The 18,383-nt window shown below is 34.5% G+C and overlaps 1 protein-coding gene across 3 annotated transcripts in view; it reads left to right on the forward strand.

Moving 5' to 3' along the window:
- Pja2 (praja ring finger ubiquitin ligase 2) overlaps positions 1-18,383 on the forward strand; it is a 60,511-nt gene that overhangs the window by 4,942 nt on the left and 37,186 nt on the right. For 2 of the 3 annotated variants that reach the window (XM_008856012.3, XM_008856014.3), the window contains exons 2-3: positions 15,835-15,952; positions 17,526-17,726. In XM_008856012.3, coding sequence (XP_008854234.1) covers positions 15,922-15,952; positions 17,526-17,726 — 232 coding nt within the window. In that variant the 5' untranslated portion in view covers positions 15,835-15,921. Of the gene's footprint in view, positions 1-12,219; positions 12,241-15,834; positions 15,953-17,525; positions 17,727-18,383 lie in introns of those variants that run through there. The other variant, XM_029557635.1, reaches the window with a different exon arrangement.

Here is an 18,383-nt window from a genome sequence, read left to right on the forward strand (position 1 = left end):
GGTTATTCTAATTTCTTTCCTTCCCCATAAAACTTTTCTACAAAAAAGCCCAGAAGGAATTTTCATTTGGATTGTGTTGAAGCATAGATGAATTTGCAAAGAATTGACATCTTAATATTGTGTATTCTGATTTGTATACACAGCCTGTTTCCAGTTATTTAGATAAGTTTTGCATTTCTTTTATAAACATGCTATCCAAATATTGCTAGTTTTGTTAGGCTTATATTTGTAATTTTGGTTCTATTATAAATGATTACTTTCTGAGATTTCTTGTTCAATGCTAGTGTATAGAAATGCAGTTGGCTTTTGCATATTGATTTTGAACTCTACATCCTTTCTATCTTCTCTCAGTAACTTATTTTACATATTCTTTGAAATTTTTTGTCATTGTAAATACAGAACTGTTTATTTTTCTAATATGTAAATATATATGTTATCCTCCCTTTTTTTCCCCTTAACAGCATGGTGAATAGGAGGGTGAGATCAGCTATCCTTGTCTCTTCCTGATTTCAGCCTTCCATTTTAATTAACTATGATAGAGTGATATTATAGGCCAAATTTTGCATCATCCTCAGATTGTGTGTATTAAAATTTAATCTCCAATATGGGAGTATTTGGGAGGAGTAGGGTTTGGGGGTGTATATGATCTTGACCCTCATAGGTAGATAAGTGTCTTTTTAAAAGAAACTCCAGATAACTCCCTGTCCCACTCCACCTCACCACCATGTGGGGACACAGTAAAAAGACTAGTCTCTGAAGTGGAAAGCAACCTTTTTCTAGATCAAATCTGCTAGAACTGTGATCTTAAGTTACCTAGTGTCTAGTCTTGTGAGAAATTAATTTCTGTTGTATATAAATTACTCCATCTAGCCAAGTTTGTTATAACAGCCTTTATAGAACAAAGCAAGTAATCTTTTATCATACTAAGTTCATTCCCATTCTGTTATATTGAATTTTAATCATGGTGGATATTGAGTTTCATCAAAAAATTTTACTGTATTTAGTGAGTTATCTGTTAATATAACAACTTAACAAATGTGTCACCATACATTATCTGGTTGAACCTCATTCGGTAATGGTGGGTTTTATTGTAGTTGTTTGTTTAGTGCATCAGTGTCCATGAAGGATACCTTTCATTTAATTATTTTTTTATTAGTCTAATACTAATCTCATTGGTTTGGGAAATATTTCTTCCTTTTACAGTATTTGAAAAATTTTGAGTAGAATTAGTATTACTTGTCTTATAAATGTTTACTAGAGCTTGCAAGCTAAACTTTCTTGGGCTACTGTTTGCTTTGTTGGAGAGTTTTAAAGGGTAAATTTCTTGAATTATTACTTCATAAACCCCATTGTTGTCAAATAATACCCTCCCCTTATCTCTGAAGTATTCCTCATTTGGAAGGCTAATGTTAATATAGCCTCTTTTGATTCATGCTTGTATGAGAAACCTATTCCCATCGTTTTACTTTCAACCTCTGGGTTTTTTTTTTTTTTTTTTTTTTTTTTTGGTCTTTGCTTTTTAATTTAAAGTGACCCACTTTTTAAAGTTCTCCATACAGTTTCTCTTTTGAGATGTTTAGACTGTTTACATTTAATGTAGTAAAGTTAATGTAGCAAATCTCTTAGTGGGTTTAAATACAAATCTACTAGCTTACTAGTTTAACTTATTTGTGCTCTTCTCGTTTGTTTGCTTGTTTTGGAACAGGGTCTTCCTATGTTGCCCAGTGTGGCCCTATACTTGAGGGTCAAGTGATCCTCTTGTCTCAGTGTCCTAGTTTGTTTCTCCATTGCTGTGGCAAAATACTCTGACCAATACCAATTTGGGGAGGAAAGGGTTTATTTGTCATACATCTCCCAGGTCATAATTCATCAGGGAGCCCAAAGAAGGAACTCAGGGCAGGAACCTGGAGGCAGGACCTGAAGCATAGGCTGTGGAGGAATGCTGCTTACTGGTTTGCTCCCCTGGCCCCTGCTCAGCCTGCTTTCTTATATGCAACACAGGCCCACCTGCCCAGGGGTGACACTACCCACAGTAGGCTGGGCCCTCCCACATCACACAACAATCAAGGAAGTACCCCACAGACATGGCCACAGGCCAGTTCAATGGAGACAATTCCCCAATTGAGGCTCCCTTAATCCAGCTGTGTCAAGTTGACACTAAAGCTATCCAGCACACTCAGTCTCCAAGTAGCTGGGATCCCCACATTGCTTTCCATACATAAAGAGGCCTATCTCAGGTTCAAAACTAGCATTTTGTCCCCCAAGAGTGTCAAGGGTCAAATACAAGGCCTTGCATGTGGTAGGCACCCGCTTTACCACTGAGCTATGCCCCTAGCCATCTACCTCTTGTTTTTGTCCATCTTATCTTTCTTAGTGTTTCAAATTGTATACTTAATTTTTTTTCTCAAGAAAAGCATTAATTTTTGTTATGGTTGGGATGTAAAATCTGTTTGAACACTTGTTTCCAGCTGTTGATGCTATTTGGAGAGGATGTGGAACCTTAGGAGAAGGGGACTAAATGGAGGAGGTGGGTCACTGGGGGCAGGCCTTGAGATTTAGTCTTGCCCCACTTCCTGTCCCCTCATATAACTGTGGCCATAGTTGCAAACCATTCCTGCCATGGTGCCTTCTCTGCTATGGTGGACTGTACCTTCAAACTGGGAGCCAAATTAAAGCCTTCCTCACTTAAGTTGCTTCTTGTTAGGTGTTTGGTCACAGCAATAAAAAAATTAACCAATAGAATTTCTTTTATAATTTTTATTACAGATCTTTAATCACAAATGTATTCAAGCACTCTCATACCACTTTTTACCACTGTCAGCTCTGCAACTGGATATTTCTTCCTACTGTTGTTTATATGTTGTAATTTGAATTTTACATATGTTGTAAATCTATAATGCCTTGTTAACAATTGTCCTATCTAGGGGGCTTACTTCTAAGACCCACTTGTGGATAATACTGACATCTGTGATCTCAAGTTCTTTACATGAAATGGCATAGCACATACTTTTCTAAATTACTTATGTGAATGTTATATAGCTGTCCCATATTGTTTTGGGAGTTAAGACTAAAGGATGTGTATAAATGTTCATTGCTGGTGCATTTTTTTTCCCTGAATGTTTTTAATCTAAGGTCAGTATGATAGTCACTAACCACCATAGCTGTTTACATTTCAGATTAAAATAGTTAATGTAAATTTAGATCATATTTTCTGTTGTACCAGCTACTTTTCAGGTATGTATTCCTTCTTGAAGAACTTCATTTTATTACTTGTAATTTATGTCTACTGGTAACAGCATTTCTCAGACTGACCTTGAAATACTTCGACTTTTCTCTTTAAAGATGTTTTGTTGGATATTCTTTTCACTTGCATAGTTCTGACATGAAAGTCATTGTCATTTATTACTTCTACTCTTTCTCCCCTGTTTGCCTCAAAGATGTTTTCTCTCTCATTGGGTTTTGACAACAGGTTGGCTATATGTCTTAGGGTATGCATATGTGTGTTTTGCATTTATCCTATTTCATGCTGTCCCCGGGTTCTCTTAGGGTCTCTTGCTCCTGGTGCTATTAGACAAACCATATAACATGCCTTTATTTGAATTTTTCATAGTTATATCCTGGGTAGGGGGAAATAGAGTAACTTACAAAGGTGAACATCCAGCTCCCCAGACCCAGCACCCGGTTCTGCACTGTGGGTCAGCAGCCCTCGTTTCCACGCCCCTCCCACAGTCTCTGTTAGCTTCTGCCCATGCCTTGTGGTCCCGCACTCATGTCCCAGGTCAGTCTCACCCCAGGTCAGTCCCCTTTCATGCCCACATGGGTGAGACGCCCCCTTCTTTCTGCATTCTGCTCCTTCTGTTCCAAGATGGCCCCAACGCCCCTCCCACCGAGGCTAACTCTCAGCAGTCAATTCTCTGCAGCGGACCCTGCCCCTAGGAGGAATCAGGCCCATTGGGATGCACATGGGAAGGATGATTGAACTTCTTGGATATTATTTGATCTTTTAGGAAATTTCTCAGCATTTCTTCTTCTAATGTTTCTTTTACCCCATTCTGTCTTTGTGTGTGTGTGTGTGTGTATGTGTGTGTGTGTAATTCCATTTATATAAATGAGTTCTTTTAATTTAGTCCTATAGCTCCTAGACTAATATATTGCTCTGGTATGTGTTTGACATTAAAATATATATATGTGTGTGTGTGTGTCTGTGTGTGCGTCTGTGTGTGTGTGTATCACTTTGTGTTTAGGTTGGGTGCTTTCTTATGATTTGTCTCCAAGTTTATTGAGACTTTTTTGAGTAGTTTTCGATGAGCCCATCTAATGTGTTCTGTTTTCTTTTTTACATTTTCAGTTTACTTGAAATTCTTCTTCTGGTCATGTTTTCAGTGTTCTATCATAGTTATGCCAGTTTCATTTTCTGATAGTTCCTGCATCTCCTTTTGCTCATTGCTTTGACCTTGATACTGGTTTTCTTTGTTCTTGCTCTTTTGTTGTGCAAGTTTTTAAAATATTTATTTTATGTGAATGAGTATTTTGCCCACATGTACTTAAGTGCATCCATGTAATGCAGTGCCCACAGAAATCAGAAGAGGGCATTGGATCCTCTAGAACTGGAGTTATGGATGGTTGTTAGCTGCCATGTGGGTTCTGGGAACTAAAACCAGGTCCTCTGCAAGAGCAGCCAGTGCTCTTAACTGCTGAGCCATTTCTCCAGCCCCTAGGAATTTGTTGTGAGCTATCTGCTGTTCAGGCTACTTGATGGCATCACTACCCCAGACTGTTAACTTTAGAACTCTGTTAAGGTAGTAATACTACTCCAGCTTTCTACATCCTAGGCAGAAGTGGAACTCCTACAAATGATATATTTCTAAAATGTACTTTCTGTAACTATGTTAATGTTTAGTAGTGACTATTGTATCTTGATATTATAGCTAGCTTAATCTACTGTTGATAGTATAATAAAATGTATGAGACTAGGTAATTTATAAAGAAAAGAAATGTTATATTTCACAATTCTGGACCCTAGAAATCCAAAATCAAGATACTAGAAGATGCAGTATCTAGTGAAGGCTGCTTTGTGCTTCCAAGATGAGACTTTGTTGAGTGTCTTCACTGGTGAAAGTCAAAAGAGAACTTGTTAAGACCTTTTTTAAGGCATTAATTCTTTCATTCTTTTTTGTTTTGTTTTATTAGAAAATTTATAACAAAATAAGTTACCAAGAACAATAATGTTATTATCTCATTCAGCATATCCAACAAATCAATGTCCAGTCATGTACAATGCTCACTGCACTATTAGTCTAGGGAATCAAAAAGAAAATCCAACTCTCACAGTCACTGCTGGATAGGGGCAACACTTCCTGGAGTCTTAGGGAATACAGACATGATTCCTGATATTTCAGTATATAGAAAGTTGGATACACATATACACTATGAGCAGTAATACTTTCATTAGTGTAAAACTCCATGAAAATCATTTCCCAATGATGATCACTTCTCAATATCTTTACTTTTCAATGTGAATTTTAATATTAGTCATTTTTTAGCTTATCAAGCTGGTGCTGGGGATTGAGCCCACAGACTTATTTTTGTTAAGCAGGGTTCTACCATTGAGGTACATCCATATCCCTAAACATGAATTTTGAAAGGGGGTTCAAATATTTGAACCATAGCACTGGAAATATCACTAAATTCTCTTGTAGGACTCAAGGGTTTTTTTTGTTTTTTTTTTTTAAGGTTTCTTTTTAACTTTTTTCAACTTCTAAAAATTTCTGTCTTCAAAAAGACCAAAAAAAAAAAAAAATCTGTCTTCACATTTTTTTTGTGTTTTTGAGTCAGGGTTTCATTATGTAGCCCCAGCTAGCTTGGAACTTGTGTTGCTAGGCTGGCCTTGATCTCACAGTGATCCACATGCCTCTGCCTCCCAAGTGCTGGGATTGAAAGCCCTTCCCATTCCCACTCACTCCCATTCTTTCTTTCCCTTCAACTAGAGCAGCTTCTATGCTGTTAATTGGAAATGGTGATTAAGTACTGTAAAAACTAGAATAATTTCATCATTCAATATAATTTTGTTGGTTTTTGTTTTGTTTTGTTTTTCTTTTTCTTTTCTCTCTTTTGAGACAGGTTCTTCCTGTAGCTCCACCTGGCTTGAAATTTACTATGTAGACCAGGCTGGCCTCAGTCTTACAGAGATCTGCCTGCCTTTGCCTTCTGAGTGCTGGGATTAAGGGCATGTAACACCATGCTTGGCTGTTTATTTCATTTCATAGATAAACTTTGTCTTGACAAATTGCTTATTTTTTAGTTTTCTTAGTGAAAGTCCATTTTTCCTGCATGCTTTTTTTGCTTCCAAAGATGAAAGCACTCTGTAATTCATTCTATCTAATGATGAATCTGTCTGGAGAGGCTCAATTTTTACCATTTTAAAACATTGGTATAACTAATTTGCTTGTATCTTTTTTGAATTTTCTTGCATTTTTATTACTGGAGTGGATCTGCAATCTTGCATTTCTGTAATTTTTGAATATTGACTAAAAATATTTTAAACTTTCTTGTAAGGTTTTTTTGGGACAGTCTCCTGCAGCCCAGGCTAGCCTCTAGCTAGTTTTGTGGCCTAACCTGCCTTTGAGTTCTTGATCCTCCTGTCTGCAACTTCCAAGTGTTAGAATTACAAGAGTGCCCCCTCATACTCTCCGCTCAACATCCCTGGCATAGCTATTGATTTTTTATATGCTCATAAAGTCAACTACATGTCTTTATCTACTTTTGGAGATTAGCATTGGAATTATCTCTCCTTAGAATGCTTGATAGAAATTTGTATCAAGACCTCTGGGACAGGGCTGGAAAGATGGCTCAGCAGTTAAGAGCACTTACTGCTCTTCCAGAGGACCTGGGTTAGGTTCTGATCCCGTCACCCATATGACATGGCTAATATCTGTCTTTAACTCCAGTTCAGGTGACCTGGCACTCTCTTCTGGCCTCTACAGGCACCAGCCATGCACAAAGTACACTTACATACATGCAGGGAATACCATTCATATACATAAAATAAAAATAAAATATTTTAAATCTATACATATTTAAAGTCTATAGTACTAATTTCCTATGTTTGAGGAGATTTTGCTATTTTATGTTTCTTTAAAAAAAATTTCTTATTACATTTATTTATTTGGTGGTGGAAGGGGTATTCTTGCCATGGAGCACACACTAAGCAAACTATTACCAACATTTTTAAATGGTGCAAATTAGGGCTCTTTATATTATAAATTTTTAAGATTTGCATTTTGAAAAGTTAAATCTTTTTATATCGTTCTTTTTAAAGATTGTATTGGCTGTTCCTAACCTTTTGCATTCCCATTTAAGTTTTAGAAAGTCACTTTGTTATTGTCCACCAAAAAAGAAAAAAAAAGTACTATGATTTTATTATAATTACACTTAACATATAGATTATTTTCAGTCAGTTGATATTTATAAAATTGAATCTTCCAACCAGGCGTGGTAGTACAGACCTTTAATCCCAACACATGGGGTGTAGAGGCAGGCAGATCTCTGTGAGGTCAAGGCCAGCCTGGTCTACATAATGAGTTCCAGGACAGCTGGGGCTACAGGGAGACCCTGTCTCAAAAAGACTAAAAATAAAATAAAAATAAAAAAATGAATCTTCCAAGCCAATGAGCTCAGTGTTTTCCTTTATTTAGTTATGTATTCTTGAATTTCTTCCAATAGGGTTCTACATCTTTTATTGGGTTTATTTCTAGGGTTTGCTATTTTCGGTTATTATAAATGGTACCATTTTAAGATAAAATTTATTTTTCTACCTATAGATTGTAATATGATGTATTAACCTTTAGCTAAAACATATATTCTAATTTTATCATATACAATTATGTTGTCTATGAATTATGGGACTTTTCCCCTTTATAATGCTTATACTTTTTGTTCTTTTTTCATCTATTTTTATTATATTGACAAACACCTTCATTTGATAGGTATTCCATTGCACAAATTTAGCTCAGATGATTTCTTAATTATAAAAGATAGACTCCAGAAAACAGAATTGCACTTTATGATGTCCAGAGGAAACAACTAATCTAGAATTCTGTTCCCATTGAACATATCCTGCAAATATAAGTAAAGCAGAAAGGGAAGTTGGCATAAACAGACTCATATGATATGAAAAGCTTAAATGATGCTGTTTAGGTTGAAGGAACATTGAACAGATAAAAACATGGAAATACAGTAAAGACTAGACATCTTCAGAAAGAAATACTGGAGATTATTCATGTCTGAAAAAGAAATGATAGTGTTTGGGGGGTTTAAACATAAAATGAACTGCATTAAAAGTGATAACAGAAGGCACAAGGGAATAACTGGAATTAAACTGTTACAAGGTTCTTGGTTTATTTAGGGCAAACTGAAAGAACCAGTTTGAAACAGTAAGAGTTTAGGTCACACTTTCAAGTAAGGACAAGCTACAATGAACTTGCTCTATATAAACCCAAATTAGGCTCTGGTACTTTTCAGATGATGTGCCTACAATATAATTGCTGTCTAGAGGAAAACTTCAGGAATGCGAGTTATTTAGGGCACTTATGAAATTTTCAACCACATACAGTAAGAATACATTTTGTAATTTCTAGAGAAATTAGAAGATACTAAAAGGTATTATATATCCAGAAGCTAGTAAGTGAAATAAAATGGAGTAATAAAAGCTGTAATTTATACCAATAAGAAAAAAAATCAGAAATTGAAGCTAGTAAGTGAAATAAAATAGAGTAATAAAAGCTGTAATTTATACCAATAAGAAAAAAAAATCAGAAATTGAAAGGGAACAGAACAGGTGAACAAAAATAATAACAAGATGGTACACTTAGATAAAACTCTATTGGTAATTACATTAAATGTAAATGAATTAAATACTTAAATGAAGACAAAGCTTGTCAGAATATATATGGATAAGCACAACTTATATTTTATAAAAAGATGAAATACGTATTCTTGGCCAATACCAAAAGAAAGTTGATGTAATCATATAAACATCAGAGTAGACTTAAGGAAATGCATATTGTGGGAGATGAAAAAAATAACATTGTAATTAGCAAATCCACTTATTCTGAAGACTTAAAATACTGTTTGTTTACTGTTGCAGCTTTCAATATATAAGGGATAAGTTTGCTATAACTAAAGGAAGAATAGACATATTAGTAGTTAGAGATTTTATATACACATCTAAAGTAACTGAAACAATAATGTATATTTGTAAGGACATAGCAAATTTGAATGTGAAGATTATAATCCACTAACATTTGTATGAAATCATCTCTTAAAAACTTCAAAGACTATACTTACTATTAAGTGTACGTGGGTCATTGCCAAAATACTCTGAGTCATAGGGAAATAACACTTAGTTTCAAAGGATTTGTATGTATTTTCTTAGTCTTTCTTTCAATTCAGGTTCTCCTGGACTGACCTCAAACTCTTTGTAGCTGAAGATAACCTTGAACTTCTGATCCTCCTGCCCCCACCCTCAAGTAATGGAATTGCTGGTATTCACTTTGATGCCCAGTTTGTACTGTACAGAGGATGGAAAAAAACTTGAGAGCTTGAAGTTGGGAGAATGATGTGGTTGGAGTGTTGGGTCTAGGAGGAGTGGGGGCAAGTGGGGGGCGAATATAATCAAAATACATTGTATAATGTGTGAAGTTTGAAATTGTCCAAGATTAATTTATTTTAAAATTACTGTTTTAAAGTTACTATGGAAATTAGAAAACACTTTAATTTGAGTGAAAAGTAATATTACATGTCTGAATATATGAAATACAACAAAAATAGAGGTTTATAGTATTATTATTTAAGGAAGATTGAACATTTATAGTCTCAGCTTTTCAAGAAAAGATGGGTTGAACTCTAAAAATGTAGAAGTAATATAAAAATCAGGAATTTGTGAAGTAAAGATTTTAGAATCACATTCTTAAAGATTCTTAGAGATCAGACAACAAGGAAATGACCAAAATCAGGGATAAGAAAAAGAGAATCCACTGGAACTTACTGATAGCAAATTATCAAGAAGAAATTATAACTTTATACTGATAATAATTGACAACCTAAATGAAGTCATAATTCCTGAAAAACAGTTTACCTAAATGTATGTGAAGAAATAGAAAATCTGAGTTGTGTCATACCAAACAAACTGAATTTATCAAAAACCTTGCCACAATGAATACCTAGGCTTAGTGTCTGCAATGGTAAGTCAGTTAAGTAAAGGTATACTGAAAATTACCAGAGCATTCTGAAAGACATTTAAAAATACGTAAGTAGAGAATTGTTTCATGTTTATGTAGTAGGAGGTTCAAGATTCTTAAAAATGTCATTTTCTCTGCACTTGATCTAAGTGTGATACATTTGCAGTTAAAATCCAGATCTTTTATTTTTGAAATTTGTTTCAAAAGCCAGTAACCCTGCATTTCAAAACTTGCTATGAAGTTACAGTAGAAAGTATATTAGACTTTTTGTCTATACAAAAAGACCAGTGGAAGAATTTGAGCATTTAGAAATACACCCTCACATAGCTGGTTTCTTATGACAAAACCTCTATGAAAGTTAAAAAAGAAAGTTGTTTTTTTTTTTTAATTTTATGTGTATGCGTGTATTGCCTATGTGTAGGTAAGTGTACCCGTGCTGTGCAATGCCCATGGAGAACAGAAGAGGCTGTCAGATCCCCTGGAACTGGAGTTACAGACAGTTGTTAGCTGCCATGTGGGTGCTGGGATTCGAACCCGGGTCTTCTGCAAGAACAAAAATAAGTTGTGCTATGATGTGTATCAATTGGAAAAAAATCAAATTTTGACCATTATTATACTATATTCAACGGTAAATTTAAATTGGCTCATAGATCTAAAAGTATAAAGATGGAAGTAACACAGACTAGAAAAGGGCAAACAATCCAGTTTTAGGAAACTGTTTAAAATGATGAGCAGGTTTTTTTGTGAAAGAAACCATCCAATAGGCCAATGGGCCAGTGCTTAATGAAGGTTCTCCTAATACTCATCAGGAAATGTCACAATGATGCAGCACTACATGCCAACCAGAATGAAATTAGAGAGTGACAGTGATAGTTTATTTATTCATCACAATATGACTTTGATTTGTCTTCTAGTAAGTCAGAATCCTAGGGTGGCTGACCAGCTATCTCCATTCCCCCAACCCTTATGCTGCCCTGTATGGCTTTTTATGTGGGTGCTTGGGATTCAAATTTATGTCCTCGTGCTTACAGATCTAGTGTTCTTAACCCAGAGCCATCTCCCTAGCCCCTGAGAATAACAATTTTTGACAGTTTATAATCATTTGGTGAGGAAGCTTAATAAGAACTTGGAGGTGACAGTTTTTCAGCTCTTTGTATAAAATTTTTGGTTGATCTAAAAGATGCTCCTGTTTACATATACTCTGCAAGAGTTTTATGCTTTTAACGTATTTTTCTATATCAATTATGACTTTGTTTCTTTTCTACAATACTGTAAATGTTTCTAGAGAAGAGTACTATTTAACTATGCTTAGCCTTTTAAATATGGTTAAACATTTTGTTATATACATTATAGCAGATTACTTTTGGTGTTCTTAGGAATAACCTTTTTTTCTCAGAAGTTTGAGCATCTTACTTAAAAACAAAATTATTGTTACTGTTTTTCTTTATATGTGTTTGTTAGTGACTTTATGAGTATATGTTACATGTGTGTGCCCACAGAGGGAGTCAGATCCCTCAGAAACTGAAGTTAGGCAGTTGTAAGCTGCCTGACCTGGGTGCTTGGAGCTGACATCAGGTCCTCTGGAAGAGCAATAGGTGCTTTTAACTGCTGAACCATCTCTTGAGACTGGCAGTTGTACTTTCTAAACTGCTGTCTGTTTAGATCTTTGACTCATTTCTGCAGTTGTTCACGTGGAATTTGGTAGTTCTATCTTGAACATTTTCTTGTATAGCAGCATGTATTACAACTATAGTGATTCATAGTAGTATATCACTTGGTAATTAGCTATAGTAATGTGTCCAGTTTTTCATGAAATGTAGAAATGATATTGTCTCTATCTTTATTTATTGTGTAGATCTACTACTTAAAAAACATGTTTTATAAGTTGCAAAACAATTTTCAGTTGTATAGGTATATAAGCAAATGTTTATGCTTATAGGTAGAAGATATTAGAACTAGCTATATATACATTCTGAGAAGAATATGCTGATGTGATAAACCAGTAAGTGCAAGCTCTGATTGTTGTTCAGAATTTTTGCCTGTTGGCCAGGGTGGTGGCACACAACTTTAATCCCGGCACTTGGGAGGCAGAGGCAGGTGGATCTCTGTGAGTTCAAGGCCAGCCTGGTCTACATAGCAAGTTCCAGGCCAGCTGGGGCTACAGGAAGACCCTGTCTCAAAAACAAAACACAATTTTTGCCTATTAATCGCTTGAAATAATTGCTTTGCCTTATCAACTGATTGTATAACTATAACAGCATAAGCTAAACTAAAATGTAGTTGATTCTAGTGTCATGTGAAGCAAATGTAACATTTGTTGTAAGCTCATTTTGTCATAGTTTATGTTTTTGAATTTGTAGCTCAGGTGTGATCATTGTGCAAATATTAAAATTGTGTGTGCCTATTACTTTTTTTTTTTTTTTCTTTTTGAGACAGTTTTATTATGCAATCCTGGATGGCCTGGAACTGACTATGTAGACCAGGCTGACTTTGAACTTACAGAGATCTATCTCCCTGCCTCTGCCTCCCAAGTCCTGGAACTAAAGGCATGGACCACCATGCCCTACCTGGAATTAGTTTTTGTACAGGTAATATGGGTTAGATAATCATCAACATTTTATTTAAAGAAAAATTTAAGATGCATTTTAAAAATCATTTTTAAGTATATGATGATGAGAATATTAAAAAATCTTTGAATAGAATAGATAAGATAGAAAAAACTTCCTTTAAGGATCCAATTATATTTGTTTCTCAGCCATTTTCTAGAGAAGACACTTATTTTCACAAGGGTATAAATACAACCTACCAGTTAAAACATCTAGAAGTTCAGCTGATTTTGCTCTCCCTCTATCTAAAACTTCCTAAAATTAATTCTGAAAGTGGGTATTCTTGAATCCATAGCACTTGAATGTTTATCTGCTAGGTGTGGAATGTAGGTGCTAAGCAGCAGTTCTGACATTGCCACAAGCAAAAGACCAGGATGTTGAATTTTGATCCTGACACCCTCACATGTTCAAAAATCAGAAAAAAATGTTTTCATCAGATGGTATTATGAAAGCTTTATTCTAACAATAGGTGGAAATATAAGAAAATTCAATAAGCCCATTATTACATTATTTGTACATGTTATTTGCTGGAGGATAACTAGTAAAGTTTCATCCTCCAGTAAACTTAGCAGCTCAGATATTATCCAACAGTTTCTGTGAGCTAAAAATTGAAGAGCAGCTAAGTATTTTTTTGTTCAAGGTTTCTAATGAATTTGCAGTCATAGTGTAGATGGAGACAACAGTCATGTGTGTACTGTAGGATCTTTTTCCTAGATGACAGAAGACCCTAGTGTCTCTTGGCAGGAAAAAAAATAGTGATCAGTACTCTATTTACCAGATGGATCTTTGCATAGGACTAGTTGAGTGATCTCATAATGGGTTACCTAGCTGAGAGAGCTCAAAGAGGAAGCTATAATTCCTCTTACTCTAAACTTGTACATCAGAGTTATATCTGTCATATTACCATATCACAAGAGAAGGTTCTAATATTGAGAACATTTGCTTAAGTGTCAAGAGTTAAGAGTTTGATTCAAGGTATGCCCCAACACTTAGCCTTCTCTTTGTATTACTGTATTTCCATCAGAGAAAGGAGCTACTTTTTTCAGCTACTATTAGGTCATAGATTAGACATAGTACTTTCAGATAAAATAAAATCTGATTTTATAGTACTTTTCCCCTGGTCTCCTATTGTTAGACTGACTTCAAGACTTAGTCTATGTACTCTTAGTGTTTTTACCCAAGCTTAAGCCTTTTTGTCCTTTTCTGTTTTAACCCCTCAATTGTACTAACTGCCCAAAATTCTCTGGTCAACTTCAGACCTCCATTTAATACTTAACACTTGAATGTTTAGTAGATACCTCAAACTTAAACATGTCCAAAACTAAACTCAAGATATTTTCTCCAAATCTGCTCCTGCTTACATAAATCTTCTCTTTATCAGTTAATGGCAACACCATTTTCTAGTTGCTCAGGCTGCCTTCTTTTATATCAATCAATTAATATTGTTGACTCTAGTCTCATAATATATCCAGAACCTCTTTCTCACTACCCAGTTTTACCTAGCCTAACCTACCATTACTATTTTCCATTTATTTTGCTGGCTTCTTACTGGCCTGACTGTGGCCAGAGAATTCTATTAGAACAGAAGTCAGATGAAGTCTCTTTGCTCAGGACTGTTCACTGGTTTTCCATCTCAGAATAAAAACCTGAATTTCTCATATTAGCCTATAAAGGCCTGTCCTGTTTCACCCCCTCCCTACTTTCACATGTTCTAATTGCATCTGTTACTTTCTTGCTCTTTCTAATCTAGACATACTATTAGTTGATTCTTTGTGAAATTTCTTCGTTTTACAATATTTTCTGTTGCTGTGCCTGGAATGTCTAGGATTTGTTTTTTTCAATGATTCCTTCTCAGTAAAGTTGCTCATCTCTAATAACTCTTGATTCTCTTCTTTTTTTTAAAACCTAGAATGTGGGTTGTCTAGCATGCATTTATTTCTTATTTTCTTTGTTATTAGTGTTCTTTGCTGTAATTTCAGGAAAGCAGATGCATTCATCCTTATTCTATATTGTTATAGTCCCACCTATGAAAATAGTGCTTGGAACATGATAGAATAGAGCTTATTCCACTGAAGACTTTGTGTAAAATATTCATAGTATGAACTTAAATCTATGTACTACATGGATTTACCATTACATCACCATGATCTGTGAAGTCAAGTTATTTCAGATTATTTTTCTAATGAAAACAGTGCTAATGAGAACCTGTGTTTTCTGACAGCATGGTAAAATTATCATTATCCATATATTCCTTTGATTTGATCCAGGGACATTAGAAGATGACATGTTGCTCAGTTTGTGATTTTTATGAATGAATGTAGGTGTGTGTTCTCTGATATATGCCATTAAGTAAGTATCAGTGGTCAGAAACAGCAAACTTATTTGTAGAATGTTTATATAGTGATAGAAAATGGTTCAGGTATTTAAATAAAGCATTTAAATATTAAAAAAATAAGCCTCTGTTAACACTTTTTTTAAAAAGTTGCAACTTCTCAAGTAGTATAAATGTATTAAATACATTTCAAAAGAGAAAGAAAGTTGTTTGTTTAACTTGTTAAATGATAAGTTGTAGTCTTTCCTGATTTAAACAAGGTTCTTATTGGGTTAGAGTATCTGATCAGTTGACTATTAGAAATAAGTACATCATTGTTTCTACACTTTCAATAACTTAAATTTTCCATTAAACATTTCTAAAAAAAAAAGGATTAACAAGCATTTTAATGATTCCAGAGTTAAATGAATTTATGGAGTAGCCAAGATAGCATAGTGTAGTAGACTCCAAACTAGTTAGATCACATTTCCCAGACAGTTCTTTGACAATGTATTTGGTTAATTACTTATAAGTTATACATGTGTTTGTTTTGGGTTTTGTTTGTTTCAGATCAGGTTATATTTTTCTAAGTGAAAAGGCTAACATCTTTACTAATTTTACCATTTTTATTTTATGCATTCATTACTAATATTTTGCCCAATGTATTGTTTCTTTGTAGGAATCTTTTGCAGCTTATCCACTGTTTGAATAAAAACAAAACAAAATCCATAATTCTACTGAGCTGGGCACATAGACACTGCCATATATGTCACAGCACACAGAAAAAGAGCCCTCAGGTAAGGAGGCCGTTAGTTCTTCTACATTAATGACTTCTTGTTTCCTTTATTGGGGACTTTATAAATAGCACATGCAGCATGTCATATTCTAATACAGTCTTAAGTAAAGACTAGCTTTGCTCTATCTATGGTTATTTAATATTCATAGATAATTTCTAGTATTTTCATTTAGTTTTATGTATATGAGTGTTATGCCTGCATGTATGTAAGTGCACCTATGTCGTCCAATGTCCATGGAGGCCAGGAGGGGGCATTAGACCTCCTGGAACTGGAGTTACAGTGGTATTAGCTGCCATGTGGGTGCTGGGAACTGAACCTAGGTCCTCTGCAACATCAGCCAGTGCTTTTAACTGCTCAGCCCATCTATCCAGCCCTTACATTTCACCTTGGAGGCTATTGGAGGAATAGTTAATGTCATTGATTCTTGAATATTGGGACAAGTGACCTAAATATTTCTTTTTTCTGTTTTATAATAATGTCACAACTGTATAGCCCAGGGTGGCCTCCCAATTTAAAATCTTCTTGCCTTAGCCTTCTGAATACTAAGGTTACAAGTGTGCATCACCAGCCTGATTCCTTAACATTTAATTTTAAACTTAACATTACTTTTTAAAGTAGATTGTAGTGTCCACCTCAATGTTGTTTAAGGGATTAAGTAAGATAATGGAACACTTGATTGTGTGTTGTAAATCAAGTTTCTCATTTGTACTCTGGAGGGATTATATTACTCTAATGTAGAAGAACAAAAATATAAAACTAATTTATTGATTATACTATATAGTGTGAGAAAAGATCGCATTTTTGTATAGAATGAATAACTCACTAAGCAAGCTTAGTTTCATACATGTGTGTATAAATATAATAATGTGCTATTCAGTAAAAGATGTTAGCTTCCTACTATATATTATCAGTTACCAAAAATTAATATTCAAGTTAAAAGCTGATGGCTTTTCTTACTTTAATGTGTATCATTTATTTATATTTTTGAAGATGGACTAGCACATGGTTGACTTGGTCTGTGACAGTTCTTTTGAAGAATTTTATGTGACCCTAGACTTTGGAACATACATTGTTAGGATTTAGGGTAGACACCTAGCCTTTGAAAAGAATGTAGTCATTCATAAAGTAATGTTATATATTGATAATTAACTCATAAAATATCTACATAATATTTGTATGTAAAGTACTTGGGTAATTTGGAAAGTCATTCTCCAGTCCATAAAGAACTTTGATAGTATAATTTGACATTTAAAAACTTTATATTTCATTATAAAATCTAAAATACCTTTAGTAGTCAAATTTTAAAAGGTGATTTTTTTTTTGAGGGGGTGATTTGGTTTTGGTTTTTTGTTTTAGAAAATGCATTTAATAAGTCAACTTTATATATAGTATTTCATGTTTAGCTACTGTGTGATGAAGTGTGTTTTATGGTGCAAGTAAGATACACTTGATGCTCAGGAGCATGTGGTTTAGTAAATAGTTGTATATGTATTAAAGAAGTTTCTCCCCAACTAGTTGTCATAGGAAAGGCCATTGATGGCTTGTTTTTGTTTTTTTTTTTAATTTTTTTCAGTAATGGATCAAGAATCCAACAAAGCTGCTTGGCCTAAACCAGCAGGAGGATATCAGACAATTACAGGCAGGAGATATGGAAGAAGACATGCTTATGTCAGTTTCAAACCGTGCATGACCAGGCATGAAAGAAGCTTAGGTCGAGCTGGCGATGACTATGAAGTATTGGAACTAGATGATGTTCCAAAGGAAAATTACTCAGGTATGCAACATGTAATTGCTTAAGGGCTATTAGTAGTTATGTAGGGATTGATCTTACAATACTTAATTTTTTAATGATTTTTTATATGTGCCTATGAGTATAAATTCAGTATATTTCCTATCACGAATCCTATTTTGAAGTTGAAAATTTTATTGAATTTAATAGTGTAATATATACATTTAGAGGCTGGGTATGGTGGCACATGCACACACATTTTATCCCAGCACTTGGGAGGCAGAGACAGGCAGATCTCTGTGAGTTCTAGGCCTCTGAGAATATGCTGTGACTTCCATTACATCACCCTAATGCCTTGGGGTGTGTGTGTGTGTGTGTGTGTGTGTGTATAAAAATTGTGTGTGTGTAGTCTTAATATATAGTATTTCATGTATACACACACACATATGAACACACATATTTAAACACAGAAGAAAATAGACTATGTCTAGTCATTAAAATATAACTAATCACCATGGTGGTGATTACATTACCACATCCATGAGCTAATCCCCCAATGTGAACTGAATGTGCATTTCCCTTGCATACTACATTTGAGTAATTTTTCTTTTAACTTTCTCTACTTTATCTTAGCTACTTTATTTTTTATTATTTTATAAAATAAATATCCAGATATCAAGTAATAGTTATTAAAATTAATTG

This window comes from Nannospalax galili, unplaced genomic scaffold (genome assembly GCF_000622305.1).
Source record: "Nannospalax galili isolate Female #2095 unplaced genomic scaffold, S.galili_v1.0 scaffold27, whole genome shotgun sequence".
Classification (NCBI taxonomy): Eukaryota; Metazoa; Chordata; class Mammalia; order Rodentia; family Spalacidae; genus Nannospalax; species Nannospalax galili.